The sequence below is a fragment of the Protobothrops mucrosquamatus genome, unplaced genomic scaffold, assembly GCF_001527695.2.
Source record: "Protobothrops mucrosquamatus isolate PMUCROS unplaced genomic scaffold, P.Mucros_1.0 scaffold882, whole genome shotgun sequence".
Classification (NCBI taxonomy): Eukaryota; Metazoa; Chordata; class Lepidosauria; order Squamata; family Viperidae; genus Protobothrops; species Protobothrops mucrosquamatus.
Window position 1 is genome coordinate 28,464 of NW_015387136.1, and position 20,111 is coordinate 48,574.

The 20,111-nt window shown below is 45.1% G+C and overlaps 1 protein-coding gene across 1 annotated transcript in view; it reads left to right on the plus strand.

The window, feature by feature from the left end:
• Positions 1–20,111, plus strand: part of ARMC9 (armadillo repeat containing 9) — a gene marked incomplete at its 5' end in the record, with an annotated part of 104,608 nt that overhangs the window by 28,457 nt on the left and 56,040 nt on the right. The window contains 8 exons of the mRNA XM_029284744.1: positions 1,098–1,133; positions 5,722–5,756; positions 6,872–6,983; positions 7,901–7,993; positions 9,905–9,995; positions 11,134–11,257; positions 15,680–15,819; positions 19,515–19,591. Of these exons, the coding sequence (XP_029140577.1) occupies positions 1,098–1,133; positions 5,722–5,756; positions 6,872–6,983; positions 7,901–7,993; positions 9,905–9,995; positions 11,134–11,257; positions 15,680–15,819; positions 19,515–19,591 (708 nt within the window). The remainder of the gene's footprint in view (positions 1–1,097; positions 1,134–5,721; positions 5,757–6,871; positions 6,984–7,900; positions 7,994–9,904; positions 9,996–11,133; positions 11,258–15,679; positions 15,820–19,514; positions 19,592–20,111) is intronic.

A 20,111-nucleotide genomic window follows, 5' to 3' on the forward strand; every position in this document is an offset into this window, starting at 1 on the left:
AGTGCTAGAAGGGAGGGGGGCTTGTGGAGAGGAGGAGGAGAAGAGAAAGAAAAAGAAAGAAGGAAGGAAGGAAGGAAGGAAGGATTGTGGGGTCCTTGGTGCTCTCTGAGCTGGATTGTTTTCGTGCAGACGTTTCATTACCCAACTAGGTAACATCATCAGTGCTAGAAGGGATGAGGTTTGCAGAGTAGCTAAGAGAGACATTTGTTAAGTGAATTTTGCCCCAATTTACGACCTTTCTTGCCGCGGTTGTTAAGTGAAACTGCGGTTGTTAAAGTCAGTAGCACGGTTGCAAAGCGAGTCTGGCTTCCCCCAGTGACTTTGCTTGTCAGAAGGTCGCGAAAGGGGGACGCCGGGACACGGCCGCCGTCGTAAATACGAACGAGTTGCCAAGTGCCTGAATTTTGATCACGTGACCACAGAGACGTTGCAACAGTCAGAACGTGTGCAAAATGGGCCTAAGTCCCTTTTGTCCAGTGCCGTCGTAACTTCAAGCGGTCGCTAAATGAACCGCCGTAAATTGAGGATTTACTTGGTACGCTCTGAGCTAGGAAGCTTTCTTGCAGACCTTTCATGACCCAGCTAGGTAACGTCGTCAGTGCAAGAAGTGGGAAGGAGCAGGAGGAGAAGGCTTTTGATGTCCTTGGTGCTCTCTGAAACTGGGCGCCTTTCTTGCAGACATTTCAGGACCCAGCTAGGTAACGCCATCAATGCTGGAAGGAAGTGGGGTGTGCAAGGCGGAGGAAGAGAAGGAGAAGGAGAAGAACGAGAGTTTTCTTGCGGACGTTTCATTACCCAACTAGGTAACCTCATCCGTGCCAGAAGGGAGTTGGGGAAGGAAAAACGTCCGCAAGAAAACCACCAACTCAAGAGAGAGAGCACCAAGGACCCCTACGTAAACATTTAAGAAATCCAAGTCTCTGTGCATGTATCTTACCAGTGTGTTTTCTCTTTTTAATCCGTTTTTTCATTTTTTTAAAAAACATTTATTTAAATGTTATGTTTTATTTCTGTGGTTTTCCTCTTTTAACTTTTTCTTTCTTTCTCTCTCTCTTAATCTCTCTTTTTTTAAAATGTGTGCCTGTTTACCTCTAAAGGAATATGGCTGTGTGAGCCCCTGTGAGGATGAATATGTAAGTTCCCATATCTCCTTTTTTTTTGTTAATATTTTCACATTTCTCTGTATAACCTACAGTATCTTGTCTCCTCCTCCTCCTATGTTTGTGCTGGAGCATGCTTGTATGGCCCGCCCGATACCTGTGAATAAATTGCATGGAAAATTTAACCAAATTTAAAAAAACAGCGGTCGACAATGACGAGTCAGATCATGCCTCTGTGTGGCGCATTATGTATTTATTGCTAAGCCTCTCCTTGAGCGTGAACTGTCACCCAGGTGATTTTAAATGTCTGTATTAGAATTCTTTTGGTCTGTTCAGTTAATCAGGTTTTTCATCGGGGGGAAAAGATGTTTGTTGGCTGGCATTTTAATGTTGTTCCATTTCTGCATGCTTCGCGACGTATAAAATTACCCACAAAATTAAAACGGTTTACAATTCACCTGCCCTGGTTCCGACAGATGAAACTCTTCAAAGAACTTCCAGGCATTGTTTACCTTAAAGAATCTTATTTGAGAAGTGTAGCATCGGCACTAACACAATCGAAGCCGAAAACTGGATTCCCCTCCCCTGAGCACATAGAATCAAGGCACAATTCCCTCCTCCCATTAACAGTCATAAATCACATTCTCCAATTAGTTTGAAACTCTCCCTCCAGTTCTCCAGCCCGCCAATTCTTATCCTCTCTTATTTCAATAACCTTGATTCTCACGCTAGGCCCAGTGTTGCTATGTCTAGCTAAACTCTCATGCACATTCCTCCCCCCAGCATCATCTAACTCTAAAAGTAAAACATAAGAAGAAAATGGTTGCATCTCCAACTGTTGTCAAAGCAAAAACATCCGATGTTAGCAGCATTGACATCACCTGTTTAATCTCAAAAACTGCAGGCAGGCCTTGACTTAAACAACCATTTGTTTAGTGTCCGTTTGAAGTTACGTTGGCGCTATTAAAAAAAGTGACTTAGGACCATTTTTCGTACTACCTTGGCAGCCCACCCAGGATCAAGGGATCATAATTCAGACACTCAGCAACTGACTCACATTTACGACGGTCGCAGCATCCCGGGGTCACGTGATTCCCTTTTGCGAGCTTCCGACAAGCAAAATCAACGGGGGGGGGGGGAGGCAGGTTCACTTAACGGCCATGTTACTAACTTAACAACTGCAAGGGATTCACTGAAGAGAAGGATGAGGGGGGACATGATAGCAGTGTTCCAATATCTCAGGGGCTGCCCCCCAAAAGAGGGAGTCAAGTTATTCTCCAAAGTGCCTGAAGGCAGCACAAGAAGCAACGGATGGAAACTCATCAAGGAGAGAAGTTCCCCCATGCTGGCTCAGGAATTCTGGGAGTTGAAGTCCACGAGCCATAAAAGAGCCAAGGTTGCCTACCCCTGGTATAGGGGGTACCTGGCTCAATAGTAGCAACTGTGAGAGGGATCTCGGAGTCCTAGTGGACCATCCCTTAAATAGGAGCCAGCCGTGTGCTGCAGCTGCCAAAAAGGCCAACACAGTGCTGGGCTGCATTAACAGAGGGAGAGAATCAAGATCACGTGAAGTATTAATACCGCTTTACAAGGCCTTGGTAAGGCCACACTTGGAATACTGCATCCAGTTTTGGTCACCACGATGTAAAAAAGATGTTGAGACTCTAGAAAGAGTGCAGAGAAGAGCAACAAAGATGATTAGGGGACTGGAGGCTAAAGAATATAAGGAAGGGTTGCTGGAATTGGGTATGTCCAGTTTAATGAAGAGAAGGACGAGGGGGGACAGGATAGCAGTGTTCCAGTATCTCAGGGGCTGCCCCAGAGAAGAGGGAGTCAAGCTCTTCTCCAAAGAGCCCGAAGGCAGGATGAGAAGCAACGGATGGAGAAACTAATCAAGGAGAGAAGCAACCTAGAACTAAGGAGAAACGTCCTGACAGTTAGGACAATTAACCAGTGGAACCACCTGCCTCCAGAAGCGGTGAATGCTCCATCACTACAGGCTTTTAAGAAGAGACTGGACAGCCATTTGTCTGAAATGGTATAGGGTCTCCTGCTTGAGCAGGGGGTTGGACTAGATGACCTCCAAGGTCCAGTGGTGGGATTCAAATAGGTGAACAACCGGTTCTCTGTGTGGATGCCGCTTCCGGAAGTCCATTCTGGGCCTGGGCAACAAAAATTAGCTATCGGTTCTGCCGAACCGGTGCAAACTGTCCAAATCCCAGCACTGCCAAGGTCCTTTCCAACATCAGAAGGAGAAGGAGAAGAAGAAGAAGAAGAAGAGGAAGAAGAAGAAGAGGAAGAAGAAGAAGAAGAATTTGGAATAGACCTTGGAGGTCATCTAGTCCAACCCCCTGCTCAGGCAGGAAACCCTATACCATTTCAGAGAGAAGGAGAAGGAGAAGAAGGAGGAGGAGGAGGAGGAGAAGGAGAAGAAGGAGAAGGAGAAGAAGAAGAAGAAGAAGAAGAAGAAGAAGAAGAAGAAGAAGAAGAAGAAGAAGAAGAAGAAGAAGAAGAAGAAGAAGAAGAAGAAGAAGGAAGAAGAAGAAGAGGAGGAGGAGGAGGAGGAGGAGGAGGAGGAGGAGGAGGAGAAGAAGAAGAAGAAGAAGAAGAAGAAGAAGAAGAAGAAGAAGAAGAAGAAGAAGAAGAAGAAGAAGAAGAAGAAGAAGAAGAAAAAATAATAATAATAATATTATCTAGTACCATATGTCTCCGAATATAAGCCCTAACCGGAAAATAAGCCCTAGTTTGGGAGCAAAAATTAATATAAGACCCGGTCTTACGTTCGGGGGGAAACATGGTATTACATTAAGCACAAAGCAAGTTAAAAACCCACCCCTTTATGGCTTGATTTTATGAACTGGTGCACACACCCCTTTTAAAGTCCTGTGAGCCAATGTCCCTAGAATGAACAGGGTTGCAGGTGCCTCCTAAGAAACACGGAGTGGGTGGGGGTGAGTGTCGGTTATTGCAAAATATCCAGGGACATAAATCAAAGTGAGTGACAGATCAACGGAGTGCGATCGGACGCAATCTATCTGCCACCTGCTCCTGCCGTGAATGGCGAGCATTGTGCCCTGGGGGGGGCCCTTTTAATTGCCTATCAGGTATCATCCCGTCTGGATGGACGCCTCCTACGAAGCCGCTTTCTGGTATGCCAGCCTGCACTTTTTCGTTTGTGAGAACGAGGCTCTTGGGTTACATAGCCTAGCTTTGTGGTCGGCCCGAGCGTTTGGATGGTACGCGGAAGAGGAGTAATGCGATCTGTCTTTGGACATTTTTTTGCCTTTGTCCTCGCGGCCTTTTCCAGCACGGCGGCTTATAATGGGCACCGATTATAGAACCTGCCATGAAAGGGAGAGAGGAGACAGTTGGGGGTCAGAAAGACCGGGAATCGATGGCCCCCACCAGGCTTTTCGAAAAAGCCTTCGCAGGAATATTCTGTCTAGTGTCCAGAAGCAAGGCTGGAAAGATATATACAGATCCGTCCAGTTTAACAAAAAGAAGGACCAGGGGTGACATGATAGCAGTTTTCAAATATCTCAGGGGCTGCCCCAAAGAAGAGGGGATAGAATAGAATAGAATAGAATAGAATAGAATAGAATAGAATAGAATAGAATAGAATAGAATAGAATAACCTTTATTGTCATTTTTATACTGTGGGCCCAATGGCACACATCAAAAATGAGATTTAGTTGCCCGCTCTCAAAGGGAAACACATGCATGACACACACCTAAACATACTATGAACAACATATGTATAGACCCACATCCCTACATATACGTAGCGAATAAATATTAAATATTGAATATATTAAATATAGAATAGAATATAGAATAGAATATAAATTAGAATAGAATATAAATTAGAATAGAATAGAATATAGAATAGAATAGAAATTAGAATAGAATATAGACTAGATTAGAATAGAATAGAATAGAAATTTAGAATAGAATAGAAATTTAGAATAGAATATAGAATAGAATAGAAATTAGAATAGAATAGAATAGAATAGAATAGAATCCTTCTTGAGCAGAGGGTTGGACTAGATGACCTCCCAAGGTCCCTTCCAACCCTGTAATTCTATGCCCTATTACACCAATTCCTTTCAATTCCCCAGCCAAAAAAGTCTTCCCATTGAAGTCCAGGTATTTGGAGTATTTATTAGAAAGTATTGTTCCATAATAAGGAATGTTCATTATAACAAACGACTTAATCGTTCTGGGGAACACATTGGTATAATCTAGACCAGGGGTAGGCAACCTTGGCTCTTTTATGACTCATGGACTTCAGCTCCCAGAATTCCTGAGCCAGCCATGCTGAGGGGAAAGGGAGAGGTTTCCAAGCTGAGCCATGAATTCTGGGAGTTGAAGTCCACCAGTCATAAAAGAGCCAAGGTTGCCTACCCCTGGACTAGGAGGCTCACCTCTTAGAACAGGACAACTTAGGACAGGGGTAGGCAACCTTGGCCCTTTTATGACTGGTGGACTTCAACTCCCAGAATTCCTGAGCCAGTCCACGAGTCATAAAAGAGCCAAGGTTGCCTACCCCTGAGCTAGGTAAAGTGGGCTTTGCTTACATATATTCTGATTTTTCTTTTTCTCTCTCCTTCCAATCACACAGGCTTCGACCATGTTAAGAGCATCGTTGGTCCCGGCGTAAGTTCTCTGATTGCCTCTTTGTTCTTATTTGTCAGGTCATAAAACGTGGGTGGTTTGTGAAGAGATAAGCCCCATAGGCCCAGACTCGAACAGGTAGCCCTTGACTTACGACTACTCCTTAAGTGACTGGTTCAAAGTTACGACGGTGCTGACAAAAGTGACTTAAGACCCGGACCTCACGACCATCACAGCATGTCCATGTCATGTGATTGAGACCCTTGGCAACTGACGCATCATTATGGCAGCGGCACCATCACATGATCACCGTTTGCAACCATCCTAGCCGACTTCCGACGAGCAAAGTCAATGGGGGGGAAGGCAGAATCGCTTAACAACTGCACAATTCCCTGAACCGTTGCGGTGATTCAGTTAACAGACGTGGGAAATAAGTTGGTAAAATGAGGCACAAACCCATCAACAACTGCCTTGCTTAGCAGTGGAAATGTTGGGTTCAATTCTAGACATAAATCAAAGATTACCCCTAGTTCAGGGGTAGGCAACCTTGGCTCTTTTATGACTCGTGGACTTCAACTCCCAGAATTCCTGAGCCAGCATGGCTCAGCTTGGAAACCTCTCCCTTTCCCCTCAGCATGGCTGGCTCAGGAATTCTGGGAGTTGAAGTCCAGAAGTCATAAAAGGGCCACGTTTGAAGGCCCCTGACTTAAATCTAACAAACAAAATGGAGGCTGGCTGAGGAATTCTGGGAGTTGAAGTCCACAAGTCATAAAAGGGCCAAGTTTGAAGGCCCCTGACTTAAATCTAACAAACAAAATGGAGGCTGGCTGAGGAATTCTGGGAGTTGAAGTCCACAAGTCATAAGAGGGCCAAGTTTGAAGACCCCTGGATTAAAATATATATGTATGGGTGTATGTGTATATATGTATGTATGTATATAGCACGTGTATATGTGTGTTATGTATGTGTGTGGGTAGATATATACTTTCCTTCGAGAGCAGGCAGAAGAATTTCATTTTTAATGTGGGCCAGTATGCTCACAGTAAAAAAATGACAATACTAAAGGTTCTCTTATCTTCCTTTATAAAAACCATACGACTTTCTAGGGCTCAGTGAGTCGGTTGCATTTCTCAACGGGCGCTTTTTTTCGTGTGCAGGAAAGTGCAGGAGGTCCCCTTCCTGCCATCTTTGGATTATGAGAAGTTAAAGAAAGACCTGATCGACGGAAGTGACCGCCTCAAGGCTTTCTTGCTACAGGCTTTGCGCTGGGTAAGTCTCGCTACAAATCGGGGGGGTGTCCAAGCTTGGCGACGGCTTGTGGACTTCAACTCCCAGAATTCCCCGGCCCGCCAAGCTTTTCCGACCTTCTTGCAAGCAAAGGCGATGGGTGGAAAGCCACATTGACTCAATCCATCCCTTTATTATTACAGCCAAAGGCCAACACATAAATTAAACATTCAAATAGAACAGCGGTGGCGAAGCTATGGCACGGGTGCCAGAGGCGGCACTCAGAGCCCTCTCTGTGGGCACGTGCGCCGTCGCCCCAGTCCTAGGCCTTCAGCTGGGTTTTATAAAACCTTTTCGCTTTAGGCCTCCACCGCCGTGTGCAAAAAAAAAGGTTCAATCAATCAGTCAATTTCAACTTCTTGCAGGGAAAAAAAAAGATCTTGCAAAGTTGGAATTGATTGATTGAACTTTATAGTCCCACCCAGTCTGCCGTTACCCCCGCAGCCACGCCCAGCCAATGGGCCACGCCCAGCCAATGGGCCACGCCCAGCCAATGGGCCACACCCACCCGGCACCCGACGATGCATAAGTGGGTCTTGGGTTGCAGTTTGGGCACTCAGTCTCTAAAAGGTTCGCCATCACTGAAGTAGAACAAAACTAAACAGAACCACACGGAAGAAGTCATAGCAATATATTACAATTAATGATGCAATCAATGGGTGACCAAGGTCTGCCTAATTTTACAGACAGTATAACAAAACCTAGCTATCTTCAGAAAAACGGAATCGTACTGACGTTGAGTATAGTCTAAGCCACAGTGACCTAACAACTGAGTTACTAACTTAACAGCTCCGGCAAGAAAGGTCGTAAAAACTGGGGCAAAACTCACTTAACAAACGTGGGGCTCAATTGTGGTCCTACGTAGAGGATCACTGGTACGTCTCTTGTTTCTTTTGCAGCGTTTGACAACTTCCCATCCGGGCGAACAGCGGGACACGGTTCTGCAGGCTTATATCAACAACGATCTTTTGGATTGCTACAGTAACGGCCAGGTTAGTGAGGGGCGGTCTCGATGTAGATCAAAGACTGAAAACATCTCTAAGGGGATTGATTTGCAACTCTTGACTTTTTTTTTAATCCCACTCCACAAATTCCCTTCTTTTTCTCCCAGACAGGGAGTCTTTGACTTGCTGTCAACACCCAGCTTGAGAATCCAAACAAACGTTCATTCTGTCTCCAAAAATCTTATTGTTTATTGGGAATTCACTGCATGGTATTATTATTATTATTATTATTATTATTATTATTATTATTATTAATAATAATAATAATAATAATAATAATAATAATAATAATAATAATAATAATAATAATAATAATAAAGTTGGAAGGGACCTTGGAAGTCATCTAGTCCAACCCCCTGCTCAGGCAGCAAACCCTAAACCAGGAGTAGGCAACCTTGGCTCTTTTATGACTCGCGGACTTCAACTCCCAGAATTCCTGAGCCAGCATGGCTCAGCTTGGAAACTCCCCCTTTCCCCTCAGCACGGCTGGCTCAGGAATTCTGGGAGTTGAAGTCCACAAGTCATAAAAGAGCCAAGGTTGCCTACCCCTGCCCTATACCATTTCAGAGAAATGGCTGTCCAGTCTCTTGTTAAAAACGTCCAGTGTTGGAGCATTCACAGCTTCTGGAGGCAGGTTGTTCCACTGGTTAATTGTTCTCACTGTCAGGAAGTTTCTCCTTAGTTCTAGGTTGCTTAGTTTCCACCCGTTGCTTCTTGTCCTGCCTTCAGGCGCTTTGGAGAAGAGCTTGACTCCTTCTTCTTTGGAGCAGCCCCTGAGATATTGGAAGACTGCTATCATGTCCCCCCCCCATCCTTCTCTTCATTCAACTAGACATCCCCAATTCCAGCAACCTTCCTTATATGTTTTAGCCTCCAGTCCCCTAATCATCTTGGTTGCTCTTCTCTGCACTCTTTCTATTGTCGAAGCAAAACTAACTCTGAGGTTCCCAGACACCACTTCATCGATTTAAACAATAATAATTTTCCCCAGCCAAACCCCCAACGTCTTACTTAGTCCATAGAAACAAGTTCACTTTGTTATGGGAATGGTCCGCTTCAAATCTACACCCGTTCTAGAGTCCTTGAAAAGGTTTCAGGCTTTCACGGTCTTCAGCCGAATCGTAGAAGTTTCGTTTCTCCATCTAACTCACTCCAAAGTAACACCTCCCCCCCTTACTCTAAAGGCAAGTTGAAATGCAGAGGCACACAGCTGCCAACTTTTCATCCTTGACCCTTACGACGGTTCCTTTAGCGACCGTTTGAAGTCACAACGGCGCCGAAAAAAGGGGTTCAGGATCGTCTTTTTCACACTTACGACGGTTGCAGCATCCCCGTGGCCACACGATCAACGTTCAGAAAAACTTGGCAACTGACTCCTATTTATGACGGTTGCACTGTCCCGGGGTCGCGCGATAACCTTTTCTGACCTCCTGACAAGCCAAATCAATAGGGAAACTCAATTTGCTTAACAACCAGATTTCCAACTTAACGACTGCAGTTGATTCACTGAACAACTAGGGGCAAGAAAGTTTGTCAAATGGGGCAAAACACTCTTAACAACGGAAACTTTGATGCTCAATTGTGATCGTAAGCCGAGGACTACCTGTACACAAGTCCCTTTACGGAGAGTACAGAATAACAGAATTGGAAGGGACCTTATAGAGGTCTTCTAGTCCAACTCCCTGCTCAAGGAACTGCAATGATTCACTGAATAACGTGGCCCCCAAAAATGCTGTAAAATTAGGCACCACTCACTTAAGCAGTGGAAATTCTGGTCCCAGTATGTGGTCGTAAGGCGAGGACTACCTGTGTGGATGGCTGTAGCTTTTATTTTCTGTCAGAGTACTCCAGAATTAACTGCGACTGTTTCAATTGGGTGTGTGTGTGCGTCTCTTGCAGAGGAGCTTCCTGATGCTGATCCAGTCCAAGTGCGAGGTCGTTCGCCAATACACCGCCAGGCTCATCAATGCGTTTGCCTCCTTGGCTGAAGGTAAGAGGTGGAGCATGAAGGCAGCTGCTGCTATAGAATGGAATGGAACGCAAAATAAAACAGAATGTAAAATAGAATAGAAATAGAAAATGAACAGAGTGGAGTGGAGTGGAGTGGAGTGGAGTGGAGTGGAGTGGAATGGAATAGAATAGAATAGAATTTAGAATAGAATTTAGAATAGAATACAGAATGGAATACAGAATAGAATACAGAATAGAATAGAATAGAATAGAATAGAATAGAATAGAATAGAATAGAATAGAATAAATTAGAATAGGAATAGAATAGAATAGAATAGAATAGAATAGAATAGAATAGAATAGAATAGAATAGAATATTGGAATGGAATAGAATAGAATAGAATAGAATAGAATAGAATAGAATAGAATAGAATAGAATAGAAAATATGGAATGGAACGGAACAGAACAGAACAGAACAGAATAGAATAGAATAGAATAGAATAGAATAGAATAGAATAGAATAGAAAATATGGAATGGAACGGAACAGAACAGAACAGAATAGAATAGAATAGAATAGAACAGAATAGAATAGAAAATATGGAATGGAATGGAATGGAATAGAATAGAATAGAATAGAACAGAAAAGGAGAAGAGAAGAGAAAAGAGAAAACGCAGAAGAGAGGAGAACTTGAAGTAGAACAGAATAGAACACAGAACAGAACAGAATACAATACAATACAATACACCCATTATTACCAAATCGATACTGGGGTCTTCACCTGAGAAAGGCCTCCTGAAGCTCATAGAAACCTCTGCCAGGCCTCAAATCAGCTCATTTATCCTTGCTACTCAGTAGTACAGGTAGTCCTCAACTTACAACCATCCACTTAGTAACCATTCGAAGTTACAACGGCACAGAAAAAAAGTGACTTACGGCTGTTTTTCACGCTTACAACTTTGAACGGTCACTAAACACATGGTTGTAAGTCAAGGACTCCCTGCATCTGCTGGGTGCTATGCAAAAGGACTCCGGGCCCGAGGGAGGGAAAAACGGGCAATACAGGTAGTCCTCCACTTACGACCACAATTGAGCCTCTCTCTCTCTCTCTCGCTCTCTCTCGCTCTCTCGCTCTCTCTCTCCCTCCATTGCTCTCGTTCTCCTTCCATTCCTCCCAGGCCGGCTCTACCTTTCCCAGAATCCCCGGCTGCTCCGGATGCTGGAAGGAAGGTTGAAAGCGGAAGATAAGTACTCCCTTACCCGGGAGAATGTCCTGGGGGCTCTGCAGAAACTCAGCCTCAGGTGAGGGATAGGGATTAGGGTGGGCGGCCGACGGTGGGGAGGGGGGGCAGCTGGGTGGGTTGGGCTAGGCCAGCGTGGGGGAACTATGGCCCCTTCTTGACTCGTGGACTTCAACTCCCAGAATTCCTCAGCCAGCGTGGGGGAACTATGGCCCCTTCTTGACTCGTGGACTTCAACTCCCAGAATTCCTGAGCCAGCATGGGGGAACTATGGCCCNTGACTCGTGGACTTCAACTCCCAGAATTCCTCAGCCAGCGTGGGGGAACTATGGCCCCTTCTTGACTCGTGGACTTCAACTCCCAGAATTCCTCAGCCAGCGTGGGGGAACTATGGCCCCTTCATGACTCGTGGACTTCAACTCCCAGAATTCCTGAGCCAGCATGGCTCAGCTTGGAAACCCCTCCCTTTTCCCTCAGCATGGCTGGCTCAGGAATTCTGGGAGTTGAAGTCCACCAGTCATAAAAGGGCCGAGGTTGCCTACCCCTGGGCTAGGCTGTGGTGCTGCCTTGCTTCATAATAATAATAATAATAATAATAATAATAATAATAATAATAATAATAATAATAATAATAATAATAATAATAATAATAATAATAATAATAATAAAAACAACTGGAGCACCACTTGAACACCATCATCGGCATTGATAAATTCGCTATTAGTCAATTGCAAAAGGCGGCCTTACTAGGAACTGCTTCCATCCTGCGACAATATCTGTAATACCATCAAACATCCACATCTGCCTATCCCAGGTCCTGGGAAAGGACTCAATAGGTAGACAAAAATGCCAAGTCCAGTCTGAACATCTGGCTGACTGTGCGATGATCCATAATAATAATAATAAAGTTGGAAAGGACCTTGGAGGTCATCTAGTCCAACCCCCGGCTCAGGAGTCCAACCCCCCCCCGCCCCAAAGAAATGTGATGTGTGCAAATGAGCCTCTGCCTACCGGGCTTGTCTAAGAAGGACATCTCGAGAGAGACCCACTTTGTGGCCCAAAGCAGTCTCTCAAGAATCAGGACTACGGGGAGTCCTCGACTTAACGGCCCCAGTGCAGCCCAAACTTTCCGCTGCTAAGCGAGACAAATGATCAAGTGAGTTTTGCCCCATTTGGGCAAATATGAGCCGGTTGCCTAGCATCTAATTTTGATGAACTGACTGGGGGAGGCTGCAACGGTCGTAAGTGTGAAAAATGATCGTAATCACTTTTTTCAGTGCTGTTGTAACTTCGAACGGTCACTAAACAAACTGATGTAAGTCGAGGGCTAGCTGTATTATTTAGTGGTTTGCCTAATTTCAACCTAGAGGATGCACACAGTCGTCTTGATGGGGGATCTTTGGTGCTCTCTGAACTGGCCTTCCTTCCTTCCTTCCTTCCTTCCTTCCTTCTTCCTTCCTTTTCTCATTCCCATCTCCTTCCTTCCTTCTTTCCTTCCTTCCTTTCTTCTTCTCCCTTCTTCCTTCCTTCCTTCCTTCCTTCCTTCCTTCCTTCCTTCTTCCTTCCTTCTCCTTCTTTCTTTCTTTTTTCTTTCCTTCCTTCTTCCTTCCTTCCTTCCTTTCTTCTTTCTTCTTTCCTTCCTTCCTCCTTCCTTCTTTCTTTCTTTCTTTCTTTCTTTCTTCCTTCCTTTCTTTTCCTTCCTTCCTTCATTTCTTTCTTTCTTTCTTTCTTTCTTTCTTCTTTCCTTCCTTCCTCTTTCTCTTTCTTTCTTTCTTTCTTTCTTTCTTTCTTTCTTTCTTTCTTTCTTTCTTTCTTTCTTCCTTCCTTCCTTCCTTCCTTCCTTCCTTCCTTTCTTTCTTTTCCTTCCTTCCTTCCTTCCTTCCTTCCTCTTTCTTTCTTTCTTTCTTTCTTTCTTTCCTCCTTCCTTTCTTTTTTCTTCCTTCCTTCCTTTCTTCCTTTCTCAAAAAAAGTATTTATTAAAAAGTGAACCTATGAGATACGGCTAAACTAAATGCTTTAATTAAAAAAAAAAGAATGCCTCCAATTTCATTTCTACTCGCAAACTGCTTCTGGATTTTGCGCTTGAGACAGAAAGAAACGAAACTCGGACTTCGGTGGGAGTTGCTGATTAGATCAATGGGTCGCCATAGCAATAGCTAGTGTATATATTAAGTATGCAAAAGTAAACAGTCGAGGCTGTCACCTTACTATCTTTATTCCACTGCTCTGAACAGGGTTGGGACTTAAGGCTTTTTGCTATTTTTTATTTCCCTTTAACCCCACACTTTTCTCTTCCCCTTTTCTCCCTTCCCCACTCTCTTTACCTTCTTTACTTGTATTTTATACTTGGCTAACTTTTAGGGAAAATAATAATAAACAAAAGGAATGAATCCCAAAAGAAAAAGGATGCTCCAGATCATGGCCAAGAAAACAACCAAACTCAGAGAGCACCAAGGACCACACAGTCCTCCTCCTCCTCCTCCTCCTCCTCCTCCTCCTCCTCCTCCTCCTATCCCCTCCCTTCTAGCATTGATGATGTTACCTAGCTGGGTAATGAAACGTCTGCAGGAAAACAACCCAGCTCAGAGAGTACCAAGGTCCCCATAATTCTCCTCCTCGTCCTCCTCGTCCTCTCTGCACACCCCACTCCCTTCTAGCACTGATGACGTTACCTAGTTGGGTCATGAAACGTCTGCAGGAAAACAACCAAGCTCAGAGAGCACCAAGGTCCCCATAGTCGTTGTCGTCGTCGTCGTCCTCCTCCTCCTCCTCCTCTCTGCACATCCCACTCCCTTCTAGCACTGATGACATTACCTAGTTGGGTAATGAAACATCTGCAGGAAAACCACCCAGCTCAGAGAGCACCAAGAATCCATAGTCGTCGTCGTCGTTCTCCTCCTCCTCCTCCTCCTCCTCCTCCTCCTCCTCCTCCTTTCTGCACACCCCACTCCTTTCTAGCACTGATGACATTACCTAGTTGGGTCATGAAACGTCTGCAAGAAAACAACCCAGCTCAGAGAGCACCAAGGATTTCAGAACTGTGAGATCCTTAGCTAAAGATCCCAAAGCATGGAAGAGTTTTGACAAGCTGCCCCTCGGGTGTTTCTGTCTTTCCTTCATGATGACGAGGACTAGAGTTACCCTTTTAAGTGTGATGGGCTGGCGTTTCGTGCAAGGCGCATTTGGGCGAGTGAGGAGTTAAAGCAGGTGAAATAACCGTCTGACAAACCGAGCAGGTGAACCAGGCTGTATCAGCTGAGCTAATAATAGCTCCCGGACAATAAACCTATCATTTTTTTTCTCACTTTTTATGGCTTATTGCTCACGGGGGGGGAGAAAAGAACTGGAGTTGCATAACTGGATGATAAAATATCCCTGCCTGTGTTGTGAAACATTAACCAGGCCGCTATCAGATCCTCCCTGTATTAGCTAAGCACCTGAGCTCAGCGCAAGAAAGTTATCTCTCTTTTCAAGGATTCTGGTTTCCTTCCGGGAGCAGATAACTGTGGTAGGATCCTTTCTCTCCATCGCGTGGCCTATGTCAGGGGTCCCTAAGCCCTGGGCTGTGAGCCACTCCCGGGCCACGGCCTGTTGGAAACCGTGCGCAAAGCTCCATTCGCCTTCGTGACATCATCAGGGCTAAAAAGGAATGGGCTTTGAGGGAGGAAGAGGAGGAGGAGAACAATGACTGTGGGGTGTCCTTGGTGCTCCCTGAGCTTGCAGACGTTTCATTGCCCAACTAGGTTATATCATCAGTGCTAGAAGGGAGTGGGTTTGCCAGGAGGAGGAGGAGGAGGAGGAGGAGGAGGAGGACAATGACTGGGGGGTCCTTGGTGCTCCCTGAGCTGGGTGGTTTTCTTGCAGACATTTCATTACCCAACTAGGGAACATCATCAGTGCTAGAAGGGAGTGGGGTTTGCCAGGAGGAGGAGGAGGAGGAGGAGGAGGACAATGACTATGGGGTCCTTGGTACTCTCTGAGTTGGGTGGTTTTCTTGCAGACGTTTCATGACCCAACTAGGGAACATCATCAGTGCTAGAAGGGAGTGGGGTTTGCCAGGAGGAGGAGAAGAGAAAGAAAGAGAGAGAGAGAGAGAAGAAAGAAAGAAAGAAAGAAAGAAAGAAAGAAAGAAAGAAAGAGAAAGAAAGAAAGAAAGAAAGAAAGAAAGAAAGAAAGAAAGAAAGAAAGAGAAAGGATTGTGGGGTCCTTGGTGCTCTCTGACCTGGGTGGTTTTCTTGCAGACGTTTCATGACCGAACTAGGCAACATCATCAGTGCTAGAAGGGGGAGGGGCTTGTTCTTATTCTTATATACTAGTGACTTTGCCCTATCACTATTGGTGCGAGTGTTCTTGGAGGCTCTTCAATTAGGCTATTATATATTATATATGTGTATATAATATATGTTATAATGTCTCTTAGAAGAGATAATCTAAGGATAGAATTAGAATATTATAATATATTCATGTTTTTCTGGATTCCCAGGCGGGCTTTGCAGTCGGCGATGGTGAAGGACGGGCTCATCCCGTGGTTGGTGGAGGCCCTGAAGGACACGGACTCCATGTCTGATTACACCCTGGCCTACTCAGTGGCTTTGCTCATGAACCTCTGCTTGCGGAGCTCAGGTAGTAGCTCTGCGCTTTTGTGGCTGAAAACGGGCTGTCCTGCTTCCGACAGATGAAACTCTTCAAAAGAACTTTGAGGCACTTACATAATCGAAGCCAAAAACTGAATTCCCCTCCCCTGGGCACATAGTATCAAAGCACAATTCCCTCCTCCAATTAACAGTCATAAATCACATCCCCCAATTAGCTTGAAGTGCGGGCTTCCTCTCCAGTTCTCCAGCCCTCAATTCCTTATCAGTTCTGGTTACAATAACCTTGATTCTCAGGCTAGGTCTAGTGTTGTTATGTCTAGCTGGACCCTCGTTCACATCCCCCCCTCCCAGCATCATCTAACTCTACAAGCGAAAGGGAAAAGATGGCTACATTTCCCTCTCTTCTCAATGCAAAAACATCCGATGTTAGTAGCGTTGAGACGGGCTAACCCACAACTCTACCCTTGAGTAAAGATAGTCCTCGACTTACGACCACAAAATAGAGCCCAAAATTTCCACGGCTAAGCTAGACGGTTGTTCCGTGAGTTTCCTCCCATCTTACGACCTTTCTTGCTGCCGTTGTTAAGGGAATCACTGCAGTTGTTAAGTCAGTCCCACGGTCATTAAGCGNATTGAGTTTGCTGGTCAGTAAGGTCGCAAAAGAGGATCGCGTGACCCCCGGGGGACACCACAGCCGTCGTAAATACTGTGTTTTCCCAAAAATAAGACTCGGTCTTATTTTTTTATTCTTTTTGGCCTCCAAAAGAGGCACCAGGTCTTCTTTTCGGTGTGTGTGTGTGTGTGTGTGTGTGTGTGTGTGTGTGTGTGTGTGTGAGTGTGTGTGATTTCCACTCCCCTCCAGCATCAACAGCCCTGAACAGCCAACCCACATCTTCTGCGGCCGAAGGAGCAGCTTCATTCTAAAAGAGAATAGAATAATAACTTTATTGTTATTTTGAATGTACGCTGATTGGCTTACGTTAAAATGAAATTTTGTGGCATACAGCTCTCAAAGGGTCACCACCCTCCGAAATACACTACATAAATATGACATACATACATACATACATACATACATACATACATACATACATACATCTTCTGTTGGCATCCTTCAGTCTTGAGAGACTATGGTACATACATACATACATACATACATACATACATACATACATACATACAGAATAATGCCTCTACCCACATATATTATATGACACAGAGGAACAACAGTCTAGTTGCAGCTGCCAAAAAACCAACACAGTGCCAGGCTGCATTAATAGAGGGATAGAATCAGGATCATGTGAAGTCTTAATACCACTTTACAAGGCCTTGGTAAGGCCACACTTGGAATACGGCATCCAGTTTTGGTCACCACGATGTAAAAAAGATGCTGAGACTCTAGAAAGAGTACAGAGAAGAGCAACAAAGATTATCGGGACTGGAGGCTAAAGCATGTAAGGAAAGGCTGCTGGACTTGGGTATCTCTAGTTTAATGAAGAGAAGGATGAGGGGGGACATGATAGCAGCCTTCCAGTATCTCGGGGGCTGCCCCAAAGAAGAGGGAGTCAAGCTATTCTCCAAAGCATCTGAAGGCAGGACAAGAAGCAACGGATGGAAACTGACCAAAGAGAGAAGCAACCTAGAACTAAGGAGAAACTTCCTGACAGTGAGAAGAATTAACCAGTGGAACCACCTGCCTCCAGAAGCTGTGAATGTTCCAACACGTTTTTAAGAAGAGACTGGACAGCCATTTGTCTGAAATGGTATAGGGTTTCCTGCCTGAGCAGGGGGTTGGACTAGATGACCTCCAAGGTCCCTTCCAACTTTATTATTATTGTTATTATTATAGTTCAGGTTATGTATACATGTGTATGGCGAGAAAAGCGAATCTTCCGAGTTTACCAGACAGATGGCATAGGGCAGTGGTGGCGAACCGATGGCACGGGTGCCAGAGGTGGCACTCAGAGTCCTCTCTGTGGGCACGCGCGTCGTCGCCCCAGTCTAGGCCTTCAGCTGGGTTTTATAAAACCTTTTCGCTTTAGGCCTCCGCCGCTGTGTGCAAAAAAAAAAAAAAGGTTCAATCAATCAGTCAATTTCAACTTCTCGTGGGGAAAAAAAAAAGATCTCTCAAAGTTGGAATTGAATGATTGAACTTTTTAGTCCCACCCAGTCGTTACTACCGCAGCCACGCCCACCCAATGGGCCACACCCACCCAATTGGCCACACCCAGCCAATGGGCCACACCCACCCGGCACCCGACGATCCATAAGTGGGTTTTGGGTTGCAGTTTGGGCACTCGGTCTCTAAAAGGTTCGCCATCATTGGCATAGGGGACAAAGCTATTACAGAATCGGGTAGTTCCGCAGCTGAGAATGCGGCTCCGGCCTGCGTTTCGCACTCAGAGGCCTTTCCGGAAGACCTCTGAGTGCAAAACACAGTCCGGAGCCGCATTCTCAGCCACGGAATGAAGCTGCTCCTTCCGGCGAGGCAAGTCTCGATCCATGGAGGCCTGGCTTGATTTTTTTAGGCCTGCACCTCACCCTTAAACTAGGCCTCATTTTTTGGGGTAGGGCTTATATTGGGCCTACCCCCCAAAAAATTCAAGCCAAGGGCTTATTTTCGCGGTAGGCCTTACTTTTGGGGAAACACCGTACACGTCAGTTGCCGAGGGTCTGGATGTGGATCACGTGACAACCGTTGTAAGTGTGAAAAATGGTTGTGTCACCTTTTTTGATGGTCCCTTTGAATGGTCAGTAAACGAATCGTCGTAAGTTGAGGACCACCTGTATTTGGCAGCTGAGGCAGAAAACAGTCCAGACAGTTTTTGGGGTCCCTCAGGTGACCCAGATAGCACCCCCGTTGCGCAATGCCCTCCGTTGCTGGTTTGTTCCACCCGGTAAGCTAGATTTCATGGCTGTTCTGCCAATCCCGGGACGGATGGGTGTTTTTTTGTTTTTGTTTTTTAATTTTTTATTTTTCCAAACTCTCCCCCATACATGTACCGTGATATTTATCAGATGTTAACATACATTCTTTTTACATTCTTATATATAAGATACTTTTAATAAAATGAAATAAATACATACACATGACTTTTGGTGTTGCTCGCCCATTTCCCCTTTCACTGTATCCATACTCCTTCTTCTCTACCTTCTTTCTCCCTTTCTTCTCTTTCTTCCCTACTTCCCTCTTCTTCCTCCCCTTTCTCCCCACTTCTCCTCTTCTCCTCCAACCTTCCTACTTCCTTCTCCCCTCCTTTACTCTTTTCTCCTCTCCTTTCTTCCCTCTCATCCCTCTTCAGATACAATTCAGGGGTAATGTCCGAGCAACTCGTCTCTCCAAATTTCTCTACCTGTATTATATACAATAAGATTAATTTTCTCTTACATTAATACTTCTATTTATCTAACCTTCTCGGTATATACTTCTATAAATATTTATACAATCTCCAGTTGTTCAATACTGTGTCGCCTGGGTCTCCCTCCTTATCTGCTCTTTCTTCTTCCATCTAAATTGATGTTAACTATCTTTTAACCGTTGTTTTCTTTTCAGCCAATCATAAAAAGTTCCCCAGATTTCATCGTAGTCTGACTCTGTCTTATCTTTAATCGTCATTGTTAGTCTATTCATTTCTGCATATTCCAGTATTTTCCCAATCAGGATGGGTGTTTTTTTGAGTTGACCCCTGACACCCGTGCCTGCTTTTACTTTTTCCTCCCCAGGGAAGAAGATGTGCGTGACAATTGCAAACGAGATTCTCAAAGTTCTCTCGGACCTGCTTGGCCACGAGAACCACGAGGTACGGCCACAGGGATCGTCTTGGAGGGTGGGTGAAGAGGACCCGATTTTAGAAAACCCAAGCCCAGCGTGCCTCCTTTTGGATGGTTTGGGATGCCTCTTCTTCCTTCCTCCTCCTCCTCCTCTTCTTTCCTCTTCCTCTTCCTCCTCTTCCTTCTTTCCTTCTTCCACCTCTTCCTTTTCCTTCCTTCTCCTCCTCTTCTTCCTTCCTCCTCCTGCTCTTCTTTCCTCTTCCTTCTCCTCCTCTTCCTTCCTTCCTCCACCTCCTCCTCTTCTTCCTTACTTCCTCCTTCTTCTCTTCTTCCTTCCTCCTCCTCTTCTTTCCTCTTCCTCTTCCTCCTCTTCCTTCTTTCCTTCTTCCACCTCTTCCTTTTCCTTCCTTCTGCTCCTCTTCTTCCTTCCTCCTCCTGCTCTTCTTTCCTCTTCCTTCTCCTCCTCTTCCTTCCTTCCTCCACCTCCTCCTCTTCTTCCTTACTTCCTCCTTCTTCTCTTCTTCCTTCCTCCTCCTCCTCCTCTTCTTT